Source organism: Hemiscyllium ocellatum, chromosome 36, assembly GCF_020745735.1.
Source record: "Hemiscyllium ocellatum isolate sHemOce1 chromosome 36, sHemOce1.pat.X.cur, whole genome shotgun sequence".
In the NCBI taxonomy this organism is placed as follows: domain Eukaryota; kingdom Metazoa; phylum Chordata; class Chondrichthyes; order Orectolobiformes; family Hemiscylliidae; genus Hemiscyllium; species Hemiscyllium ocellatum.
This window is the reverse complement of record NC_083436.1, coordinates 2,605,944-2,630,267: the sequence shown is the minus strand read 5'-3', so window position 1 is coordinate 2,630,267 and position 24,324 is coordinate 2,605,944. Positions and strand designations below refer to the sequence as shown.

The window sequence follows — 24,324 nt, the reverse complement described above, 5'->3', positions numbered from 1 at the left end:
TGTGGGCTGGGAGTGGGATACTGACAGCAGCATGGTGCGGCCAGGAGTGGGATACTGACAGCAGCATGGTGTCGGCCGGGAGTGGGACACTGACAGCAGCATGATGTGGGCCGGGAGTGGGACACTGACAGCAGCATGGTGTGGGCCGGGAGAGGGACACTGATAGCAGCATGGTATGGGCCGGGAATCTGGGAGTGGGACACTGACAGCAACATGGTGTGGGCCGGGAATCTGGGAGTGGGACACTGACAGCAACATGGTGTGGGCTGGGAAGCTGGGAGTGGGATACTGACAGCAGAACGGTGTGGGCCGGGAGTGGGACACTGACAGCAGCATGGTGTGGGCCGGGAGAGGGACACTGACTGCAGTACAGTGTGGGCCGGGAGAGGGACACTAACAGCAGCATGGTATGGACCGGGAATCTGGGAGTGGGACACTGACAGCAGCATGGTATGGGCCGGGAATCTGGGAGTGGGACACTGACAACAACATGGTGTGGGCCGGGAATCTGGGAGTGGGACACTGACAGCAACATGGTGTGGGCTGGGAAGCTGGGAGTGGGATACTGACAGCAGCATGGTGTCGGCCGGGAGTGGGACACTGACAGCAGCATGGTGTGGGCCGGGAGAGGGACACTGACTGCAGTACAGTGTGGGCCGGGAGAGGGACACTAACAGCAGCATGGTATGGGCCGGGAATCTGGGAGTGGGACACTGACAGCAGCATGGTATGGGCCGGGAATCTGGGAGTGGGACACTGACAGCAACATGGTGTGGGCCGGGAATCTGGGAGTGGGACACTGACAGCAACATGGTGTGGGCTGGGAAGCTGGGAGTGGGACACTGACAGCACCATGGTGTGGGCCGGGAATGGGACACTGACAGTAGCATGGTGTGGGCCGGGAGTGGGACACTGACAGCAGCATGATGTGGGCCGGGAGTGGGACACTGACAGCAGCACGGTGTGGGCCGGAATGGTGTGATTAGGACACTGACATCAGCATAGTGTGGGCCGGGAAGCTGGGAGAGGGACACTGACAGCAGCATTGTGTGGGCCAGGAGTGGGGTACTCACAGCAGCATGGTGTGCGCCGGGAGTGGGATACCGACAGAAGCTTGGCGTGGGCCGGGAAACTGGGAGTCAGACACTGACAGCAGCATGGTATGGGCCGGGAAACTGGGAGTGGGACACTGACAGCAGCATGGTGTGGGCCGGGAATGGGACACTGACAGTAGCATGGTGTGGGCCGGGAGTGGGATATTGACAGCAGCATGGTGAGGGCCGGGAAGCTGGGAGTGGGACACTGACATAACTATAGTGTGGGCTGGGAGTGGGATACTGACAGCAGCATGGTGTCGGCCAGGAGTGGGATACTGACAGCAGCATGGTGTGGGCCGGGAGAGGGACACTGACTGCAGTACAGTGTGGGCCGGGAGAGGGACACTGACAGCAGCATGGTATGGACCGGGAATCTGGGAGTGGGACACTGACAGCAGCATGGTATGGGCCGGGAATCTGGGAGTGGGACACTGACAGCAACATGGTGTGGGCCGGGAATCTGGGAGTGGGACACTGACAGCAACATGGTGTGGGCTGGGAAGCTGGGAGTGGGATACTGACAGCAGAACGGTGTGGGCCGGGAGTGGGACACTGACAGCAGCATGGTGTGGGCCGGGAATCTGGGAGTGGGACACTGACAGCAGCATGGTATGGGCCGGGAATCTGGGAGTGGGACACTGACAGCAACATGGTGTGGGCCGGGAAGCTGGGAGTGGGATACTGACAGCAGCATTGTGTGGGCCGGGAATGGAACAGTGACAGCAGCGTGGTATGAGCCGGGAAGCTGGGAGTGGGATATTGTCAGCAGCATGGTATGGGCCGGGAATGTGGGAGTGGGACACTGACAGCAGCATGGTGTGGGGCGGGAAGCTAGGAGTGGGATACTGACAGCAGCGTGGTGTGGGGCGGGAAGCTAGGAGTGGGACACTGACAGCAGCATGGTGTGGGGCAGGAAGCTAGGAGTGGGACACTGACAGCAGCGTGGTGTGGGGTGGGAAGCTAGGAGTGGGACACTCTGGAGTTGCTGTAGCAGCAGAGAAGGAAAAATTGAACTTTAATGTTTTTAAAAATTTTAATCTTTGAATGGTACTTATGTACGAGTGACAGTACACACCTTCCACTGTCTTTTATATTGAATGCATATGGAAATAAAGGGTATTCATTCATTTTCCAATGAATCAATTATTAATCAAGTTTTACAGCGCTCCAAGAGTCTTCACTGTATCTTTGTCTATATATATTCTGTTGTCTTTCAGAGACAGGCAACCAAATTTTGCATTCCTGGCACGTCATTAGTAAGAAGTAGTGTTAAGTTACTCCAACAGTGGAGTGAGTAATGTTTGATTGCTGGAGTAAATGGATGCAGGAAGGAGGAGGGGGACCTTTGGAAGTGAGAAAGACACACAACCTGACAGCAGACACGTGAAACAAGGTAGCACTAAGAGAACACTGGGTCCAGGGGCCTCTGGCTCCACAGGGTTTCTCCAAATGAGTTTTGAGAAGATTTGTAGCTCACGTTGAGATTTTGGATGTAGGTTTGCTTGCTGAGCTGCAAGGTTCATTTCCAAACATTTTGTTATCTTACTAGGTAACATGTTCAGTGGGCCCATGTGAAGCAATACTGAAAATTCCTGCTTTCTATTTATAAATTTAAGAGTCAGGAGTCAGAGAAGGAGGGAGCAAGGACAAAAGCAAAAAGTAGAAAAGGGAGTCGGAAATGTGATAAGCAGAGAAACCAAAGACAAAACTGAAACAGGCCTATTGAGAAAAACACTGGGAAGGAGACTAACAGTGTTGAAAAGACATGCTTGAAGGCTTTGTGATATAATGCACAGAGCATTTGCAATAAAGTGGATGAACTAATCGCGTAGATAGATGTAAACAAGTTCGCTATAACTGGAATTATGGAGACATGGCTATAAGGTGAGCAGGGCCGGGACCTGCATGGAAGGCGTGGGAAACTGCAACAACTATTTTTATCCTGTATGGCACAAAAGCAAAATGGGTAAGAAAGCCACACCATGGCTCACAAAGGAAACTAGAGATAGTATCCAAACTAAGGAAGCTGTATACATTGGTCTAGAAAAATAATAAGTCTGAGGAGTTATTTAGGAGCAGTTTAGAATTCAGCAAAGACCGACCGAGGGATTGATTAATAGGGAAAATTCCTATACGAAAATAAATTTGCACAGAGCATTTCTATAGGTATGTGAAGAGAAGGATATTGGTGAAAACAAATGTCGGTCCCCTACAGACAGAAACGGGGCAAATGTATATTAGGAGACAAAGAAATAGCTGAGCAGCTGATTACATATTTTGCTTATTATGGACGGGACCAGACCCTCTCAAGAAAGTAGCCCGGACCCTAACTTTGCTCGTTGTTTTAAGCAGGTGTAAGTGGATATTCCACAAGGGTTGCAGCTCGCCAAACCACTTAGTTGTTTTAAACAAAACAGAATTTATTTACAAGATTACTGAATGAAACACAAACAGAAGAGAATAGAATATAGAATAACTTAACCTATCTGAAAACCCAATTTAATGATGCTGTTCCAAATACTTACAACGATCCTCATTAACATCCTTTGGCACAAAAGGTAAAATCAAACACAGCAGAGATGTCAGAGAGAGGGGGATCAGCATCGAGCTGCTTCTTTGGCTCCAAAAGCTTCAAAACTGGCTGCCTACTTTCAGTGAACAGCCAGACTGCTAGAATAAAGAGCATGGATTGGGGAAGTCCATTGAGATGGATAGAAAGCTGATTGGCAGGGAGGAAACAATGAGTTGAAATTAATGGGTCCTTTTCCAATTGGCAGGCAGTAACTAACGGGATGCAACAGGGATTGGTTCTGGGACCCCAGTTATTCAATATATATGTTATATAAATGATTTGGATGAGGGGATAAAAATATATCTCAAAGTTTCCTGTTAGGAAAAGTTTTTACTCACTGGGGTTTACTAAGGAGTATTGAATCAGCTCAAGGATGCATTTTACAGCCCAAATGATGCAGAATGTCATGACATTGCTAGGGATAAAATACAGGTTTCATATATCCTATACACTCCAATCCAGTGGGATGTTGAAAGGATGAATTAAACTTTGAAGACAAGCTGGCCAAAATGGTGCAGCAGCACCAGACCGCTTGACTGACGATACTTCCTTATTGTTGTTGATGATAAGCAGCCTCCACAGGATTTACCCATTACAGGTTGACGACAGGTCAAGAGATGCACGGTCTGAAGCCACTGCTAGGATTAGACCTATCTGAGTCAGAAGTAATGGAAGTTAAGTGGATACAACAGCTGATTGAGAGTGTAAAAGAAGCAAATTATATGGCTATAAATAATATGAGAAGGAAAAAGTGGAGCAAGACCCACTTTGACTCCAAGACAAAGCCAATGGAGCTGCAGGTGGGACAACAACTAATGATGCTGTATATCAAACAATATCCTTCCTGGGCCCTAGATTTGCAGAACCATGATGAGACAAACAAAAAGTCCATCAGTCTGCAGGGTAATAACAGCCCCCAACAAGAGTGGCTGGTATCATGTTAACCAGTGAAAACGATGTGGAGGGGGGCAAGAACACAGGATAATTATCACCACTTACACATAATGTTCATGTCCCAGAGTTAAGAAACTTAGGGAGGAACTGGTTTTAGAATCAGACCAGGGAATCACAGGACCAGAGCAACCTGATGAAAATGCAAATCAGACCAGTACACCATTATCTCCCGACCCCTCAGGCTCACCAATGGAAATAAAAGCAAAGGAAAAAGAAATAGGAGAACATAATTAATGAAATCTCCACCCTCCAACCAAAATGAATGAACAACTGGAACCAGACCTTGATGGACATGAATCAGATGAGGTAAGATTAGCACTGTAAATACAATAAAAGATATAGAAGAAGCTGTAAATAAGAGCCGGAACTATAGTTGACAATGTGATAAGAAAAGCGACAATTGACAGTCATTATCATCATCCTTGGAATTGCAATTAGCGAAACTGGGTAGGGGACGGTGGCGATCGACTGCAAATGTAAGACTTTAAATATTTGAATAAATGTCACAGTAGCAATCACGTGCTGGAATGAGATGTGGGTTTACCAGGTTTTGGGACCCATCACTTCCTCCAGATAATAGCTTTGCCAGGGGAAAAGACAGTGATACTTTCTACATAGTCTGAGAAAAGTGTAAGCCTGAAGCATTGGAAAACTGTGGGATTTGACAGCTCATTCGAGTGGATTAGGGTGTAAGCCCAAACATACCACAAAGTCAAATGCATCTGAGAAGGATGGGAATGATTTGGACAGGTACCATGGGCTGGGACCTTTTTTACTGTATAGATAGGCTATCCAATTACCACCATCACAACCCCTGGAAATACCTCAGAGCCAAAGTGTAGCAAATCTCAGAGAAACAGAGGGAGTGGGGATATTTTTAGAAGAAACAGAAGAGGTAGTTATTCTAATACTAAGATATAGACACACACAGGTGGTGTTTAACCTGATGGGTATGCAGGTGCAATCCTGGTGCTATAGAAGAACCCAGCAGCTCTTTGACCACCTACTGCAGAGACAACTCAGTTGTAGTGAATTTACATTAGAAAGAAAAAGGAGAAAGGATTGAGAGACCTAGCAGGAGCAGCCTATGCGTCAGGGTGGCATTAAAACCCTCGACACAGCAGAATTAGAGGCTCAATTAAGTTCCCTCAGGAAACGAGGAGGATAATAGGAGGTCAGGAATACCTGGATCAAGGAGAGACAGGTAGGATAGCACAGCAAGCAACACAGGTAACCCTAAACACCATCAAAATGTTGAGACTCCTTCAGGTGTTAAAAATGTTGATTTTCCTGCTCCCCTGATGCTGCCTGACCTGCTGTGTTTTTCCAACACCACACTTTCACTCTGCAGCTCTATAAAATCCTGGTTAGACCACATTTAGAATATTGTGTCCAGTTCTAGTCGCCTCATTATAGGAAGGATGTAGATGCTTTAGAGAGAATGCAGAGGAGATTTACCAGGATGTGGCCTGGATTGGAGTGCTTGCCTTAAAAAAAGAGGTTGAGTGAGCTAGGGCTTTTTACACTGGAGTGAAGGAGGACAAGAGGTGACTTGATAGAGGTGTACACGATAATAAGAGGCATAGATAGAGTAGATAGCCAGAGACTTTTCCCCAGGGCAGAAATGGTTGTTGCGAGGGGTCATAACTTTGAGGTGATTGAAAGAGAGTATAGGGGAGCTGTCAGAGTTATGTTCTTTATGCAGAGAGTGGTGGGTGTGTGTAATGCATTGGCGGCAGTGGTAGTAGAGTCAGAGACATTAGGACATTTAAGCGACTGCTGGACAAGCATGTGGATGGCAGTAAATTGAGGGGTGTGTAGGTTTGGATGATCTTAGATTCAAATAAATACTTGGCACAGCATCGTGGGCTGAAGGGCCTGTACTGTGCTGTACTCTTCTATGTTCTTAACTTTGTTGTCAGTCCCTTAATTTCTTAACTTGCAAATTCAACAAACAAAGTAAGGCAAATACGACAATAAGTCAAACAAATTGCAGTACAAATATCACAAATGAATCACTTCGCATTTATGCAGGTTGAACTACCACTTCTCTGCATCCTGTCAATGTCTTGTTGTAGCCTGCAACAGCCCTCTACACTACTACACCGCTGATCATTATGTCATCGGCAATTTTACTAACCCACCCTTTCACTTCTTCATTCAAGTCATTTATAAAAAACTACAAAGAGCAGAAGCCCAGGAACAGATCCCTGTGGGACTCCAATGGTCACTGACTCCAAGCAGATTATTTTCCACCCACTAACTCTGGCTGTCTTCTTTCGGCCAGCCAATTCTATATTCAGACAGCCAGATTTCCCTGTATCCCATACCTCCTCACTTTCTGAATGAGCCTACCATGGGGAACCTTATCAAATGCTTTACTGAAATCCATATTCACCACATCCACTGCTCAACCTTCTTCATCTTGTCTCATCACATCCTCAAAGAACTCTGTAAGAATTGCAAGGCATGACCTACCCCTCACAAAGCCATGCTGACTATCAAACGATGTTTTTCCAAATAGTCATAAATCCTATCTCTCAGAATCCTTTCCAGTACCTTGCTTACCATAGATGTAAAACTGACTGTTCTGTAATTTCCAAGGATTTCCTTTTCTTGAACAACATTCGCCTCCCTCCAAACATCCGGTACTACTCCCGTGGAGAATAAGGATGCAAAGATCATCGCCAGAGGTACAGCAATCTCATTCCTTGCTTCCTCTGGTAACCTTGGATGTGTCTGATCTATCCCTAGGGACTTAATCTATCTTGATGCTTCCCAGAATTTCCAGCACATCCACTTTCTTAATATTAATCTGTTCAAGTCTGTAAGCCTGGTCCATGGTGTTCTCACTGTCAACAAGGTCCCTCTCTCTAGTGAATACTGACGCAAGGCTTGTTCATGCTCCCTCTTAGCTCTCCTCAGTCCATTTCCTGGCTACCCTGTAATCCTCTAAAGCTGTGTCAGATCGTTGCCTCCTCAACCTTAAATAAGCTTCCTTCTTTCTCTTGATAAGAAATTCCTTCTTTCCTGTCATCCAAAGCTCCTTCACCTAACCATTCCTTGCCTGCCTCAGTTGGACAAAGCTATCCAACACTCGCAACAAGAGCTCCTTAAACAGCCTCCACATTTCTACTGCATATTTCCCTTAGAAACATTGTTCCCAATTTATACTCCATAACTCTAATCCAATAACAATATACTGTCCCCTTCTTCAATTCCCATAGAGTCTGTTCCTATCCCTCTTCATGGCTATAGTAAAGGCAAGGCAGTTGTGGCCAATGCCCTCCCCCTGAGAGATCTGAACCTGCCCTGGCTCGTTGCCTAGCACCAAATCCAATATGGCCTCCCCCTTGTCGGCCTATTGACATATTGAGTCAGGACGCCTTCCTGGATACAGCTGACAAAAATGGCTCCATCCAGACCATCTGCACTAATATTGGGGAAGTTGAAGTCACCCATAACAACAACTCTCCTACATGTCCACCTTTCTAAGATCTGCAATCCAATCTGATCTTCCAAGCTAGAGGCCTAACAGGGAACGCAGATGAACTCAGGGCATGGTGAGGAACATGGTACTGGGATATGATAGCAATTACAGAAACATGGCTCAAGATGGACAGGACTGGCAGCTTAATATTCCAGGATACAAATATTAGAAGAATGGAAAGGGGAATAAGAGATGAGGGGGAGTGGTGGTTTTGAGAAGGGATAGCATTACAGCTGCAACTAGAGAGGATATTCCCGGGAATACATCCAGGGAAGTTATTTGGATGGAACTGAGAAATAGGGAAGAGATAATCATTTGACTGGGATGGTATTGTAGACCCCTAGTAGTCATTGGAAAATTGAGAAGAGTGAGAGAGAGCAAGCACACACATGTGAGGTAGGGGTGCGAATACATGCGGGGGGGAGCTTGTGTGAGAGAGGGAGGGGTAGGAGCGAGCATGAGAGAGGGAGTGTGGGAAAGCGGGTGAGAGTGCGAGAGTGGGAGGGCGTGACAGAGAGGGAAAGCGTGACAGAGAGGGAAAGCGTGACAGAGAAGGAGCACGCGAGAGGGGGAGTGCACGAGAGAGAGGGGGAGAGGGAGAAAGGGAGATCGCGAGAGAGGGAGACCGCGAAGGTCAGCGAGGATGAGGGACAGCAAGGATGAGGAACAGCGAGGGCGAGGGACAGCGTGACAGAAAGGACGGGCACATCCGAGAGAGAGTTGGAGAGGACAAGAGAGAGTTGGAGAGTGAGAGAGGGGAGCACGAGAGAGTGGGAGAGTGGGAGAGCATGACAGCGAGGGAGAGCACGAGGGAGGGAAAGCACAAGGGAGGGAGAGCGTGAGGGAGGGAGAGCACGAGGGAGGGACAGCGCAAGAGTGAGGGAGAGCGTGGGGGAGGGAGAGCGCGAGAAAAGGGAGAGGAAAGGCGAGAGTGGCAGAGTGAGTGCAAGAGAGAGGGTGTGTGTGTCAGAGAGAGAGGAGCACGACAGAGAGGGAGAGCGAGAAAAAGGGTGCAAGCGAGAGCGGGGGAAGAGCGCAAGAGAGAGGGGGAGGGTGAGACACAGAGTGCAAGGTGCAGACCACGAGTGAATGTGGGCATGTGAGAGAGAGAGATGTTGAGAGTGAGGGAAAGAAATAGGCTAATCCCTCATTGGATTCACAACATATTTTTCTGGGAAAGTTTTGGAAATAAACTCCATGAATTCTTCTCATCTCTCTCGCTGACAATTTGGTTTTCTTGGCTTACAAGGAGATTAGTCACCATAAATGACATACTTTTTTTTGAAGCTTGACCCACTATGACTTATTCTCTGTCCTGCAGAGTGTTTACAAGGGCCCACAGGCTACTCCTATAAATTGTCTTCTTTCCCTTTTTGTTTCTTACACTGACCAATATGGACTCTACTCCTGCCAATCCAAGGTCATTTCCTGCCAGGTTTGGGTGGGGTCAAACTGTTTACAAGAAAAGAGCTGTTTCCCTATCAGATAACAATCTTGAGGTGTAAAATGTGGTGTAAAATGTCAGAAGCTGCAAAGGCATTGTGGATAACTTGTTAATACTGATATAGGTGTAAGGACGTAATGGTCCAGTAGGATCCACATGTATACTCATTCTATCTGATCCTAACAAAGTCACCCTACCAACCTTGTCATCAAGTCAGTCGCACAGCACAGACACAAGCCCTTCACTCCACTCCAGCCAAACATAATCTCAAACTAAACTAGGCCCACTTGCCTGTCTTTTGCCCATATCCCTCCAAACCTTTTCTATTCATATATTTATGCAAATGTCTTTTAAATGTTGCAATTGTATCCACATCCACCACTTTATCAGGGAGTAAATTATTCACGCAAACCTCCCTCTGTGTAAAGAATTTGCCCCTCATGAATTTTGTTAAAATCTCTTTCCTCTCACCTTAAAAATGCACCCCTTAATGTTGAAATCTCCTATCTGAGGGAAAAGATAATTACTATTTACCCTATCTATACCTCTTATTATTTTAAAACCTTCTATGTGGCTGCCTCTCAACCTATCCAGCCTTTCTTTATAACTCAAACCTTCCACAGCTAGCAACATCCTGGTGAATCTCTTATGAATCTTCTGCAGTTGAATAATAACCTTCTGACAACCGGACGATCAGAACTGGACACAGTATTCAAGTAGAGGCCTTACTAATGTTCTGTACAAACTTTTGAAAAGTCACCTATCTCAAATATTTAGTTCACAGCTTCAATCTTGTCATGACCACATCTGCATAATATCCATAAGATCATACCCATTCACCTACACTGTGATATTAATTTATTTATTTCCCTAAATTTCCTTTGCAGGAGCTCTCGGGGCGTAAGCTCAGGATTATTCCCAGTGCCATGTGCTGGTGAGGCCAGAAATAACAAGCTGATACAGATGAAGTTGTGGGTAAAGTGCTGGTGTAGGAGGCAGGATCATTGGGGTCTCTTCCAAGGCAGGTTGATCCCTGTACAGGAAGAAAGGGTTGCATCTAAACCAGAGGGGCACCAATGTCTTGGCAGGGTGGTTTGCTAGTACCACGCAAGATAGTTTAAACTAGTGTGTCAGGGGTGGTGGAAATCAGACCAGTAGGTCAGCATTTGGAATGATTGAGGAGAAGGTTGATATTAGGTCAAGTCTGTCTAATAGGAAGAACAGGCAGAGCCAGGTTAAATAACATGCTGGCCTGGCAGTCTGAAATGTTTTTTTAAATCACAGGTAGGGACGTGAGCTTCGAGCCTGAATTAGTACATGGAACCATGATGTTGTAACCATCACAAAAGTCTGGTTGAGAGATAGCTAGGACTGTAACTCAACATTTCAGAGTTTCGATGTTTCAGGCATGATAGACATGGGTGGAGTTACATTATTGATAAAGGAGAACGTCACACCTGCACTATGAGGCCATTTTGGAGGGCCCATCTAACAGCATAATTTGACTAGAACTCAGCAAAAAGGAAGGTGCAACGTCCTCCCAGTAGCCAACCGGTGGAACAGTTATGGAAACAGATCATGAAAAGATGCAAAGACAACAGGGTTATTGTAGTAGGTGACTTTAATTTCCCTAATGTTGACTACGACTAGTGCAAGGGGATGGAGGATGGGAATTTGTTTGGTGTGTCCAGGACGGTTTTTTGAAATAATATGTAAATGGAGAAGGGGCCATACCAGACTCGGTACTGGAGCATTAAGCCAGCCAGGTGATAAAAATGTCAATTTGGGAGCATTTTGGCAATTGTGTCAATAAGTCTGTAAATTGAGTTTTTTATGGATAAGGAAAAGCACAGTTCTCAGGTGAAAGGAGGAGGCTAACTACTACCATATTGGGCATATGGATGGAACCTTGGATAATAAGAGAGATGAAAAGGTAAGTCAAAAAGTAAAAGGAAATATACATAAAAGACTTTGAAAACCAAAATCAAATAAGGCCCTTGAGGGGAATAGAACTTTGACAAGAAATTAGAAGGGCTAAAAGGGCCATCAAGTGTCCTTGGCAAGTAGGATTAAGCAGAATCCCAAAGCATTTGAATGTGTATTAGGAACAAGAGCGTAGCTAGGCAAAGGACAAAGGAGGGAATATATGTCAGAGGAAGTGGGTGAGGTCCTTAATGAGTACTTTGCATTGGTTTTAACTGAGGAGAAGGACATGGAGACATGGTGATGGTAAGATTAAGGAGGGTATGTTTACATTCTAGGGCATGCTGATATTAAGGTGGTGGTGTTGCATGTCTTGTCAATATCAAAGTAGATAGTAGAATGATTCAGGCTTCTGGACCCACTGCTTCTTTGGTTATTGGGAGTCTAACTTCTTCCTGAGGCACCAAATTCTAAAACCTTTCAAGAGTTGATGGACAATTCTCCTATCCCAAAATACTGAACAAAGCAAGAGAGATTGATGGGCCCTTGACAGAGATTTTTGTGTCCTCTACAGCCAAGGCAAGGTCTTAAAAACAAATGGAGAATGCTGTTCCTTTGTTTAAGAGGAACAACAGAGATAATCCATGAAACTTTAGGCTGGTGAGCCTTTGAGTGAGCCTTCACTGGTCGGGAAATTATTGAAGAAGATTCTTAGGACCAGGAAAAGAAGAATGGACTTATGAGGTATAGCCTGCAGTGCTTTCTCATCTCACAAACTTAATTGAATCTTTTGATGAAGTGACAAAGGTGACTGATAATGGCAGGGCAGTAGATACTGTCTACGCTCACTTTCATGAGGCATTTGATAAGTCCCCCATGGTAGATTGGTCCAGAAGATTAAGTTGCACACGAGTCGGCAAGTTGGATACAAAATTGGTTTGGTCACAGAAGACAGAGGGAGGCTGTAGAGGGATGTTTTTCTGACTGAAGGTCTGTAACCAGTGATCTTCCACAAGGATCAGTACTGGTACCTCTGTTGTTTGTAATATATACAAATGATTTGGATGAAAACAATGGTGGTCTGATTAGTAAGCTTGCAGACGACACAAAAATTAGAAGAGTTACCGACAGTGTCAGTAGGTTGTCAAAGGATACAGCAGGCTATTCAACCAATTGAAAAGTTAGGTAGAGAACTGGCAGATCAAGTTTAATCTGGACAAGTATGAGGTGATGCATGTATGGTCAAATCCAAGAGAAAAATATACAGTAAATGGCAGGAATCTTGTGGTGCAAATTCATAACTCCCTGAAAATGGCAACACAAGTAAAGAAGGTAAAGCTGCATATGGCAAACTTGCCTTCATGAGTCAGTGCACTGAATATAAAAGTTGGCAAGTCACGTTGCTGCTGTATAAAATTTTAGTTCAGCCACACTTGGGCTGAACACAACCCATTCTATGCTGGGTATCATTGTCAAAAGGAGTTGCCTTGCAATGCCACCATATCTTTTTGCTTTGCAAGCCAATGTTCCTCCCTCTTAAACACTTTTGACCTCTACTTTGTTTCGAAAGTCCTATAGCTCTAGTCATTCAATTTGCCAGGACACTGGTTGCAGCATGGTTCAATGACACCTGTCTCAGCTGCACATCTCTCTTCTACCCCATTGCTCTATGAACTGAAATCCATGAGTGGAGCATCCCAGATGTCTGTGCTTCAGCTTCAGCTATTCACTAATCATTAAATTAAATAGGTGAACCAAGTGGAACATATCCAGCTTTGCTGATAACCACAAAGCTAAACAGGAAAATAAACTATGACAGAACAACAGATAGGCTGGAAAGAGATGTAGGCTGGTCAAGTGATTGGCCAAGAGGTTGCAGATGGAGCATAATGTAGACATATTTGAAATTATGCACTTGGCAGAAACAGTAAAAAAGTAGAACTCATCACTCGGAGGGTTGGGAATGACAGCAATTCTCTACACAAGTGGGCTGTGAATACTAAGTTAATGTGGTATACTTGGGCTGAGATCAAAGATTTTTTGGGTACCATGGAATATGAAAATAGGATGGAAAAGGGGGATTGGTGTAGAACTTCAGCCACGTTAATATGACACCGCAGGATTGAGAGACTGAAGGATCTACTCCAGCTCATATTTCTATGTTCTTGCAGCATACAGGGAAACTCAAGTCCTGGAGCAGTTCAACTTACAGTGGTGCAGCTGAGTGCTGATGCGGAACGGACTGGAGGATGTTGCACTGGGACCTGGCGTGGACAGTCAACTCAAGGATTTGCTGAGCTGCTGCAATCTAATGTGTATTTGATACTCTTTACTGGATTGTAATATCAATCCTTTAACTATGCTATAGCTATCTCATTTCTAACCTTTTTTTTAGGTACTGTAAGTAATGGTACTACTTTGCCTCTTAATCCACTTTTGCATCCAAGATTTGTATCGAGGCACTTGTACCTAAGACGGCACCATTAGAGGGCAGCTATTGTAAAACCTTTTCACAGTACTTCTGTACTAGGATATTTTATTATCATCAACAAAAAACACTAAAATTCATTCAAATATCATTTTGATAAATGGTATTTTGCAGCTATTTTGTGAAAAATAAAAAATATACCTGGGAGAACACAAGAAAAGTATATTATCTGCTTCAGGTAAATAGATCATCTGTCCTTTCACACGTAAACAGCTGATTTCAGCACCAGTCAAGTCATCGGATTCTGTCTTTACACCATTCAGCAAGCCTTCCTACAATGGATACACAAACACTTATTTTCAATAAACTGATGAGGAAAAGCGTCATGAAGTAAACTTTACAGGAATTTATTGTGCTGTACAGAGTTAAACTTTACCTTGCTTCTTAAAACAAAAACTGTATTAATGTGTGAGAGGATTCCATGAAACGTAAAGTCAATATGCGGGCGGACCAAACAGAAAACTGACTGAAGATTACAACTTCCAGGCTGAAGCTGAAGGAAGAAAAATGATCAATTAAAAAATGATAACCTATTAATGTTTCTGTGAATCAAAATCATAAATTAAATAGTTCCATTATGTAGAAACAAAGTCAAGAGGCAAATCAAATTTAATCCTTTTCAAGACATCGAGCAAAATCAGACCCTCCAGAGAAGCAGTGAGGAAGGTGATAGCAGGGAAAATAAATCAGGCAGGTTGACACCCGCTGACTTCCCACAACCAGGAATTAATCTCTCCTTGAGAAAGCAAGAGCTTCACTTTCCCACACTGCTGCCAGGTGAGGCTGTTATATCATCAACCAATGCTGAAAATGTGTTGCTGGTTAAAGCACAGCAGGTTAGGCAGCATCCAAGGAACAGGAAATTCGACGTTTCGGGCATAAGCCCTTCATCAGGAATGAGGAGAGTGTGCCAAGCAGGCTAAGATAAAAGGTAGGGAGGAGGGACTTGGGGGAGGGGCGATGGAGATGTGATAGGTGGAAGGAGGTCAAGGTGAGGGTGATGGGCCGGAGTGGGGTGGGGGCGGAGAGGTCAGGAATGAGATTGCAGGTTAGGAAGGCGGTGCTGAGTTGAGGGAACCCATGGCAACTCCTTTAGTTTGGAGGAAGTGGGAGGATTGAAAAGAGAAGTTATTCACCTGTCCACCCCTCTCACCCACTCCAACCTCTCACCCTCAGAACATGCAGCCCTCCACTCCAACCCCAACCTCACCATAAACTGAATAACTTCTCTTTTCAATCCTCCCACTTCCTCCAAACTAAAGGAGTTGCCATGGGCACCCGCATGGGCCCCAGCTATGCCTGTCTCTTCGTAGGATATGTGGAACAGTCCATCTTCCGCAACTACACTGGCACCACCCCCCACCTTTTCCTCCACTACATCGATGACTGTATCGGCGCTGCCTCGTGCTCCCACGAGGAGGTTGAACAGTTCATCAACTTTACTAACACCTTCCATCCTGACCTCAAATTCACCTGGACTGTCTCAGACTCCTCCCTCCCCTTCCTAGACCTTTCCATTTCTATCTCGGGCGACCGACTCAACACAGACATCTACTATAAACCGACTGACTCCCACAGCTACCTGGACTACACCTCCTCCCACCCTGCCCCCTGTAAAAACTCCATCCCATATTCCCAATTCCTTCGTCTCCGCCGCATCTGCACCCAGGAGTACCAGTTCCAACAACGCACAGCCCAGATGGCCTCCTTCTTCAAGGACCGCAGATTCCGCCCAGACGTGATCGACGATGCCCTCCACCGCATCTCCTCCACTTCCCGCTCCTCCGCCCTTGAGCCCCGCTCCTCCAACCGCCACCAAGACAGAACCCCAATGGTTCTCACCTACCACCCCACCAACCTCCGTATACAACGTATCATCCGCCGTCATTTCCGCCACCTCCAAACGGACCCCACCACCAGGGATATATTTCCCTCCCCTCCCCTATCAGCGTTCCGCAAAGACCACTCCCTTCGTGACTCCCTCGTCAGGTCTACACCCCCCACCAACCCAACCTCCACTCCCAGCACCTTCCCCTGCAAATGCAGGAAATGTAAAACTTGCGCCCACACCTCCTCCCTCACTTCCCTCCAAGGCCCCAAGGGATCCTTCCATATCCGCCACAAGTTCACCTGTACCTCCACACATATCATCTATTGCATCCGCTGCACCCGATGTGGCCTCCTCTGTATTGGGGAGATGGGCCGCTTACTTGCGGAACGCTTCAGAGAACACCTCAGGGACGCCCGGACCAACCAACCCAACCACCCCGTGGTTCAACACTTTAACTCTCCCTCCCACTCCACTGAGGACATGCAGGTCCTTGGACTCCTCCACCGGCAGAACATAACAACACGACGGCTGGAGGAGGAGCGCCTCATCTTCCGCCTGGGAACCCTCCAACCACAAGGAATGAACTCAGATTTCTCCAGTTTCCTCATTTCCCCTCCCCCCACCTTGTCTCAGTCGGTTCCCTCAACTCAGCACCGCCTTCCTAACCTGCAATCTTCTTCCTGACCTCTCTGCCCCACCCCACTCCGGCCTATGACCCTCAACTTGACCTCCTTCCACCTATCACATCTCCATCGCCCCTCCCCCAAGTCCCTCCTCCCTACCTTTTATCTTAGCCTGCTTGGCACACTCTCCTCATTCCTGATGAAGGGCTTATGCCCGAAACGTCGAATTTCCTGTTCCTTGGATGCTGCCTAACCTGCTGTGCTTTAACCAGCAACACATTTTCAGCTGTGATCTCCAGCATGTGCAGACCTCATTTTTTACCCGAAGATATCATCAACCAATGGCCAGTTAAAGAGTTTTTCATACCAATGTGGTGATTGGCTGTTCCTGGCAGGTGAAAACGGTAGTGATATTCTGGAAAAATGAAGGGAGAGGCCTGACTGTGAAGTTTTTTGGGTATGTGGTGCAGGCCTCATTCTGAGCCAATCTGGGAATAAGTCAAGAGGACTGACTGGATCACAGCAAAGCAGTCCCTTTCACAGAGAACCTCATCTGTAAAACCTACCCCTCCACCCAAGGAAATTAACCTCTCCAGCTGCTTCTGGACTTTGGCCTTGCTGTTCAGCCAGCAAGCTTGGCATGTGAGGCAGCATTGCTGTTCACAGTGGTCGCCAACTACTGTTTGGTAGCAGGCTTCAAGTGGGGGGCAGAGCACCACTGTTAGAAGAAATGATTCACTACAAAGCCCATCAGGCAATAACTTAGCATAAGAACAGTGGGCTTTGCCATCCACAATATATCTGACGCTTTTGGGTGGTCACCACTCTACTTAGGGAAAAGGATCAGAAAATTCTGCTGATAAAGATGACCTTGTAAGGCAGACTTTATGAGAATGTATTATCCAGTGGAGAGGTTCACTCACCAAGAATGCATACCTAGAAATCATGGAACAAAATCTAAAGTTGAGAAGTAGAACTGTTACAGAGTCTCAAACCTATCCATTGGCGAAATTGTTGGCAGTCCTTGGATTGTCCCTTTAATTGGCTTGGACAGAGATTTGGAATCGCAGGAGTGAAAATCCAGTTGGAACATGCAAGTGTGGATATAATCTAAGCACAGTATGGCAGCCATATATATGACTGCTGTATCATGACATTATCTTAAATTTGGAAGGTAGCTTAGCAGAGGCAGTGGCCAGGATCCCATACAAAAATATGGAGTTGAAAGGCAGAGACAAGATGATGCCCCCTCCCAGATTAAGCCTAGGCAGAGATAGCTTACGCAGTCAGGAGAAGGAGCATTAATGTGCAGAAATGGATCCACTGCAGGAAAAATTCCAGCAAAGTGAATGGAATGCCAAAACCTCAGAGCAGAACTTTGGAATTTCCTAAACAACAGACACACCAGCTGAGGAGCTGCAGAGTGCATGTCACTCCTGAACCAAGCTTGGAGTATGTCCAGGGCACTTCTGTGTCCTCAGAATGGCTGCAGACCTGCTCACATTGAAACATACAGCTTTGAATGAATGGGAACAGCTGGTATTGGTTATGGAAGGCAGTAATGCCTGAGAATACTATCATTTATCATTACTTGATAGTGGGCTCAGGAGAGGGTCCACATGGGGCAGGATTAGGGGGTAAACTAGTGGGAGACCCCAATAACTTTTCTCTGGGAGGCCCAAAGTATTTACCAGCAAGACAGCACTTAACTAGAGAGCTCTGGGCCTCCCACACATTGCAGGACCCAATTAAATGGAAATCTGTAATGGACATTTGGGCCTTCCCCAGCATCAGATCCAGAAAAGTCTTTATCCTAAATGGATTGAGAAGTCCAAATCAAGCAAATCTCTTGAATATAGTTCAGAATTTTCTCCTTACACTTTACACAAACAGTATCTCAAAGATATCTGGATAACTAAATGCTTTAAAAATATTCACTCGACAGTTATTTGAATCGTAGAATCCCTACAATACAGAAAGAGGCTATTCGGACCATCAAGTCTACACAAACTATCAAAGAACATGTCACCCAGACCCACCCCAACCCCATTCCTGCATCAACCATAGCTAATTCACTTAATTGCACGTCCTTGGATACCACAGGGCAATTTAACACGGCCATCTATCCCGACGGTGCAGCATGGTGTCTCAGTGGTTAGCACTGCTGCCCCACAGTGCCAGGAACTCGGGTTTGATTCTAGCCTCAGCCAAGTGTCTGTGTGGAATTTGCACATTCTTCCCGTATCTGTGTGGGTTTCTTCTGGGTACTCTAGTTTTCTCCCACACTCCAAAAATGTGCAGGTTGGGTGAATTGGCCATGCTAAATTGCCCAGTGTTAGGTGCATTAGTCAGGGGTAAATAGATGGTAGCAGAATGGGTCTGAGTGGGTTACTCTTCAGAGGATCGGTGTGGACTTGTTGAGCCAAAGGGCCTGTTTCCATACTGTAGGGAATCTAATCAAATCTAACCTACACGTCTTTGAACTATGCGAGGAAACCAAAGCACCCAGCAGGAACCCATGCAGATATAGGGAGAACTTGCAAATTCTACACAGTCACCCTGCTCCCTGGTGCTGTAAGGCAGCAGTGCTAACCACAATGTCACCACTTGTGCCATCATGCTGTCCCTCTTCAGACATCATTGATTCCCCTGTTTGTTTGCTCCTCTACCACTCAAAACGTAGAAGCCTACAGAATATTCTAAGAAGTGTGATTACACACTTTTGATGCTCAACTCTATCAAGTGGCTTCTACCATTTTCTCTCATGACATCCTTCATTTTCAGGACAACATCTTCCCTTACTCAGGCTGTAAATTAAATGCCCTTCTCCCTTTCCATTTCTTTTCTCAACATTATTCTTCCTGGAAATTAGGAGTTAGGAAATTAATCATTAACATTTCCACACAACTATGGTATCGTACATGCGTGGGAGATTTTGGCCAGGAATCAGGTTGTATGTTCCCAAATGTCCAGCTGGCAACTGAAGAATCTCTGATGCCCTGTTGGGCTTTCAAGATTGGGGCATGATAGCAGAAAAGGTTATTTCCAAGGGAAGACGTGCCTCGATAGACAGTATGAAAGGAGCAGAGACAATGGATCTGAGGGGTGATCAATCCAGATATGGAAATAAAAAACCTTCAATTTTACTTGTGGGAGAAGAGGGCACATAACTTCAGAAAAACATCAATAGTCAGTTCTGGAGTACTGAATGTGACAAAGAACAAAGAAAATTACAGCACAGGAACAGGCCCTTTGGCCCTCCAAGTCTGCACTGATCAAGATTCACTAACAAAACCTGTTGCCTGTTTTCTAAGGGTATGTATCCCTCTGTTTCCTGCCCATTCATGTATTTGTCCAGATACGTCTTAAATGATGATGCTATCGTGCCCACCTCTACCACCTCCACTAGCAACATGTTTCCGGTACCCACCATCTTCTGTGTAAAGATCTTTCTATACATACTTCCTTAAACTTTTCCCCTCTCACCTTGAACTCGTGATCCTGAGTAATTGATGCCCCACTCTGGGAAAAAGCTTCTTACTATCCACCCTGTCTATACCCCTCATGATTTTGCAGACCTTAATCAGGTTCCCCCTCAACTTCCGTCTTTCTAATGAAAATAATCCTAATCTACTGAACCTCTCTTCATAGCTAGCGCCCTCCATACCAGCAACATCCTGGTGAATCTCCTCTGCACTGTCTCCAAAGCATCCATACCCATCTGGTGACATGGTGACCAGAACTGTGATGCAGTATTCCAAATGTGGCAGAACCAAAGTCTTATACAGCTGTAACATGACCTGCCAACCCTTGTACTCAATACCCCACCCTAAGGTCTTGCGGAGTGTTGCTGAACAAAGAGACCTTGGAGTGCAGGTTCATAACTCCTTGAAAATGGAGCTGCAGGTAGATAGGATAGTGAAGAAGGCATTTGGTATGCTTTCCTTTATTGGTCAGAGTATTGAGTACACGTGTTGGGAGGTCATGTTACAGCTTGTTGTTCTGGTCTCCTTCCTATCAGAAAGATGTTGTGAAACTTGAAAGGGTTCAGAAAATATTTACAAGGATGTTGACAGGGTTGGAGGATTTGAGCTATAGGGAAAGGTCGAATAGGCTAGGGCTGTTTTCCCTGGAGTGTTGGAGGCTGAAGCTGAGGAGTGACCTTATAGAGGTTTACAAAGTTCAGGGGATTGATAAGATAAATAGACAAAGTCTTTTCCTGGGGGTGGGGGGGTGGGGGGGATTGGAGGGAGTCCAGAACTAGAGGGCATAGGTTTAGGGTGAGGGGGAAAGATATAAAAGAGATCTAAGAGGCAAATTTTTCACTCAGAGGGTGGTACGTGTATGGAATGAGCTGCCAGAGGAAATGTGGAGGCTGGTGAATTGCAACATTTAAAAGGCATGTGTATGGGTATATGAATAGGAAGGGTTTGGAGGGATATGGGCCAGGTGCTGGCAGGTGGGACTAGATTGGGTTGGGATATCTGGTCAGCATGGACGAGTTAGACTGAAGGGTCTGTTTCTGTGCTGTCCATCTCAATGATTCTACGCCGTCTGCCTTCTTGACCACTCTATTGACCTGCATTGCCATCTTCAGGGAACAATGGACCTGAACACCCAGATCTCTCTGTATATCAATTTTCCCCAGAGCTTTTACATTTACTGTATAGTTTGCTCTTGAATTGGATCTTCCAGAATGCATCACCTCGCATTTACTCGGATTGAACTCCATCTGCCATTTCTCCACCCATCTCTCTAATCTATCTACATTCTGGTCCATTCTCTTCACTATCTGCGACTCCGCCAACCTTATGTGTCATCTGCAAACTTGCTATTCATACCACCTATACCTTCCTCCAAATTATTTATGCATATCACAAACAACAGTGATCCCAGCACAGACCCCTGTGGAACACCACTGGTCGCAGTTCTCCACTTTAAGAAACTCCCTTCTTCAACTTCTCTCTATCTGCCCCTGCCCAGCCAGTTCCTTATCCATCTAGCTTGTACACCCTGGACCCCATGCAATTTCACTTTCTCCATCAGCATACCATGTGGAACCTTATCAAATACCTTACTAAAGTCCATGTATATAACATCTACAAACCTTCTCTCATTGATCAACTTTGCACTTCCTCAAAGAATTCTGTTACGTTGGAAAGACATGACCTTCCCGGCACTCAACGATGCTGCCTATCACTGAAAGCCCAATTTACTCCAAATGGGAATAGATCCTATCCCTCAGTATCTTCTCCAGCAGCTTCCCTACCACTGACATCAGACTCACAGGTCTGTAATTACCTGGAGTATCCCTGCTACCCTTCTTAAACAAGGGGACAGCATGAGCAATTCTCCAGTCCTCTGGGACTCCACTTGTGTTCAAGGATGCTGCAAAGATATTTACTAAGGCCCCAACTAATCCCTCTCTCACTTCCCTCAATAACCTGAGATAGATTAGATTAGATTAGATTAGATTACTTACAGTGTGGAAACAGGCCCTTTGGCCCAACAAGTCCACACCAATCCGCCGAAGCGCAACCCACCCAGACCCATTCCCCTGTAGGAAAACAGGTTAAGCCAGTGAATTTTGTTGGAGTGGTAACTGAAAGCGGCATGGAGGCAAGAAATCTGCAAAAGAATGCAGAACCTGGTCGGAAGTTGGTTAAGGAGGAAGTGCCAGATCTTTTTAAACCAGAAGCCTGCGAAGGTAAAGTTTACCCGCACAGGTAAATGGTTACAATATTGAGAAATACAGGATCCTCTGAATCTGTGATGTTGAAAGATGAGATGTGTACCTCTGAAGGACTATTATAAGAAAAAGTGCTAATAAGTGGAACTCATAGTGAGACAAGAAGCACTTAATTATGTAAAGTAAGGTTGGAGTGTCCAGTGAAGAGTGGAGAAGTCGGAGTACAAGTACTGGACAAACCCTCAGCCCCAGGAATACCATTTGTTCTTGTTCATAATAACGCTGGTTCACAGGTAGGAGTGCTGCCTACTGTTGCTCAAAAGCCAGTGGAAGCTCAGACAATTGAACTATTGCAGGACAAATTTCCTGGGATTTTTTTCCCAATTATGCAGTAATGAGGTCATAAAGTCAGCAGTTAAAACAGGAGAGATCAAATTGTACAAATAAGAATGTTGAGTTGGAATTAGCAGAGATGCTGTTGGATCAAATGGTTGACTCAAACCAGGAGCAGACAGATGACAAAGTAGATATTTTTAACTCAGATAAACTAACTGAGTTACAGCAAAAAGATGAAAATTTAAAGCAATTATATCAAATGCCATGCATAGAAAAGAAATCTGCATGCATCCCTGAATGTAATTATCTTAAGTGATGCCTTAATGAGGAAATGGAGACCATCATATTCAGGCAGATGAGAAATGGGCAGAAGTTCATCGAGTCGTTTTGCCAGTGGGTTCTGGAACAGAGGTATTGCGAGTAGCACGTGAAGTACCAGTAGGGGGTCATTTAGGATGAAAAAAAACTCAAGCTAAACTACAGAAACATTTTTACTGGTCTGGATTGCACAAGGATGTAGTTGAATTCTGCCAGACACGTCATACATGTCGGGTAATTGGATAACCACAGGCATGCATAAAACCAGACCGTTAATACCTATTCCTGCATTTAGGAACCTTTTACAAGAGTTTTAATTGATTGCATAGATTAGATTAGATTCCCGACAGAGTGGAAACAGGCCTTTCGGCCCAACAAGTCCACACCGACCCTCTGAAGAGTAACCTGCCCAGACCCATTTCCCTCTGACAAATGCACCTAACATTATGGGCAATTTAGCAGGGCCAATTCAACTGGCCTGCACATCTTTGGACTGTGGGAGGAAGCCAGAACAAACCCACGCAGACACAGGGAGAATGTGCAAACTCCATACTCCGAGGTTGGAATTGAACCTGGGACTCTGGTGCTGTGAGGCAGCAGTGCTAACCACTGATTCACTGTGCCATTACCACAAACAAAAAGTGGGAATCAGTATTTGTTAACAATAATGGATGGGTCCACGAGATTTCCAGATGCTGTTCCATTATGCGATATCACAGCTAAAAGGATTGTAGAGGAGTTAATAAATTTTTCATGACATATGGACTACCCACAAATATACAATCAGATCAAGGGTCAAACTTCATATCAAAATTATTCAAGGAAGTTATGGACAAAATAGGAATAAAGCAACTCAAATCTACTGCCAACCATCCAGACTCGCAAGGAACACTGGAAAGATGGCACCAGACATTAAAAACCATGCTGAGGACATATTGTCAAGACTATCCAGATAATTGGGATAAAGGAATTCCATTTGTACATTTTGCAATCAGAGATGCACCAAATCAATTGACCAAATTCAGTCCGTTTGATTTAGTTTTTGGGTTTGAGGTAAGAGGACTGCTAAAATTGATGAAGGAGAAATTGGTAAATCAAAATTCAGAGTCTACATATGAGGACTGTGTCAAATTTTCAGGAATTATTAAATAGAGCTGGGAAGTTGGCTAGACAGCATTTAAAAGTATCACAGCAACCAATGAAACAGGAAGCAGACAAGAAATCAAAAATTCACAATTTTGCTATCGGGGATAAAATATTAACGTTACTTCCAGGTTTAATGGTAACCTAAAGGTTTAAATTAACCTTTAAAAGCAAGGTTTAATGGACCTGATCAACGTGAAAGGAAATTAAGTGAAGTGAATTACTTGATAAGGACTCCAGACAGAAAGAAAATTCACAGCTTGTGTCACGTGAATATGCTCAAAAAGTATTTTGACAGGGAAGGAAAACCAAAGGAGATTGTGTTTTTGGTTACAACAAAGATGGAAGAATCAAGTTCAGAGGATTCTGAATTGGACATGCCTCAAATTAAATTGGACAATGAGGAAGTTATCAAT

The 24,324-nt window shown here is 45.2% G+C and overlaps 1 protein-coding gene across 1 annotated transcript in view; it reads right to left on the bottom strand.

Moving 5' to 3' along the window:
- Positions 1 to 24,324, bottom strand: part of gucy1b1 (guanylate cyclase 1 soluble subunit beta 1) — a 122,829-nt gene that overhangs the window by 49,467 nt on the left and 49,038 nt on the right. The window contains exons 4-5 of the mRNA XM_060851487.1: positions 14,345 to 14,461; positions 14,110 to 14,240 (exon numbers count right to left, since the gene is read on the bottom strand). Of these exons, the coding sequence (XP_060707470.1) occupies positions 14,110 to 14,240; positions 14,345 to 14,461 (248 nt within the window). The remainder of the gene's footprint in view (positions 1 to 14,109; positions 14,241 to 14,344; positions 14,462 to 24,324) is intronic.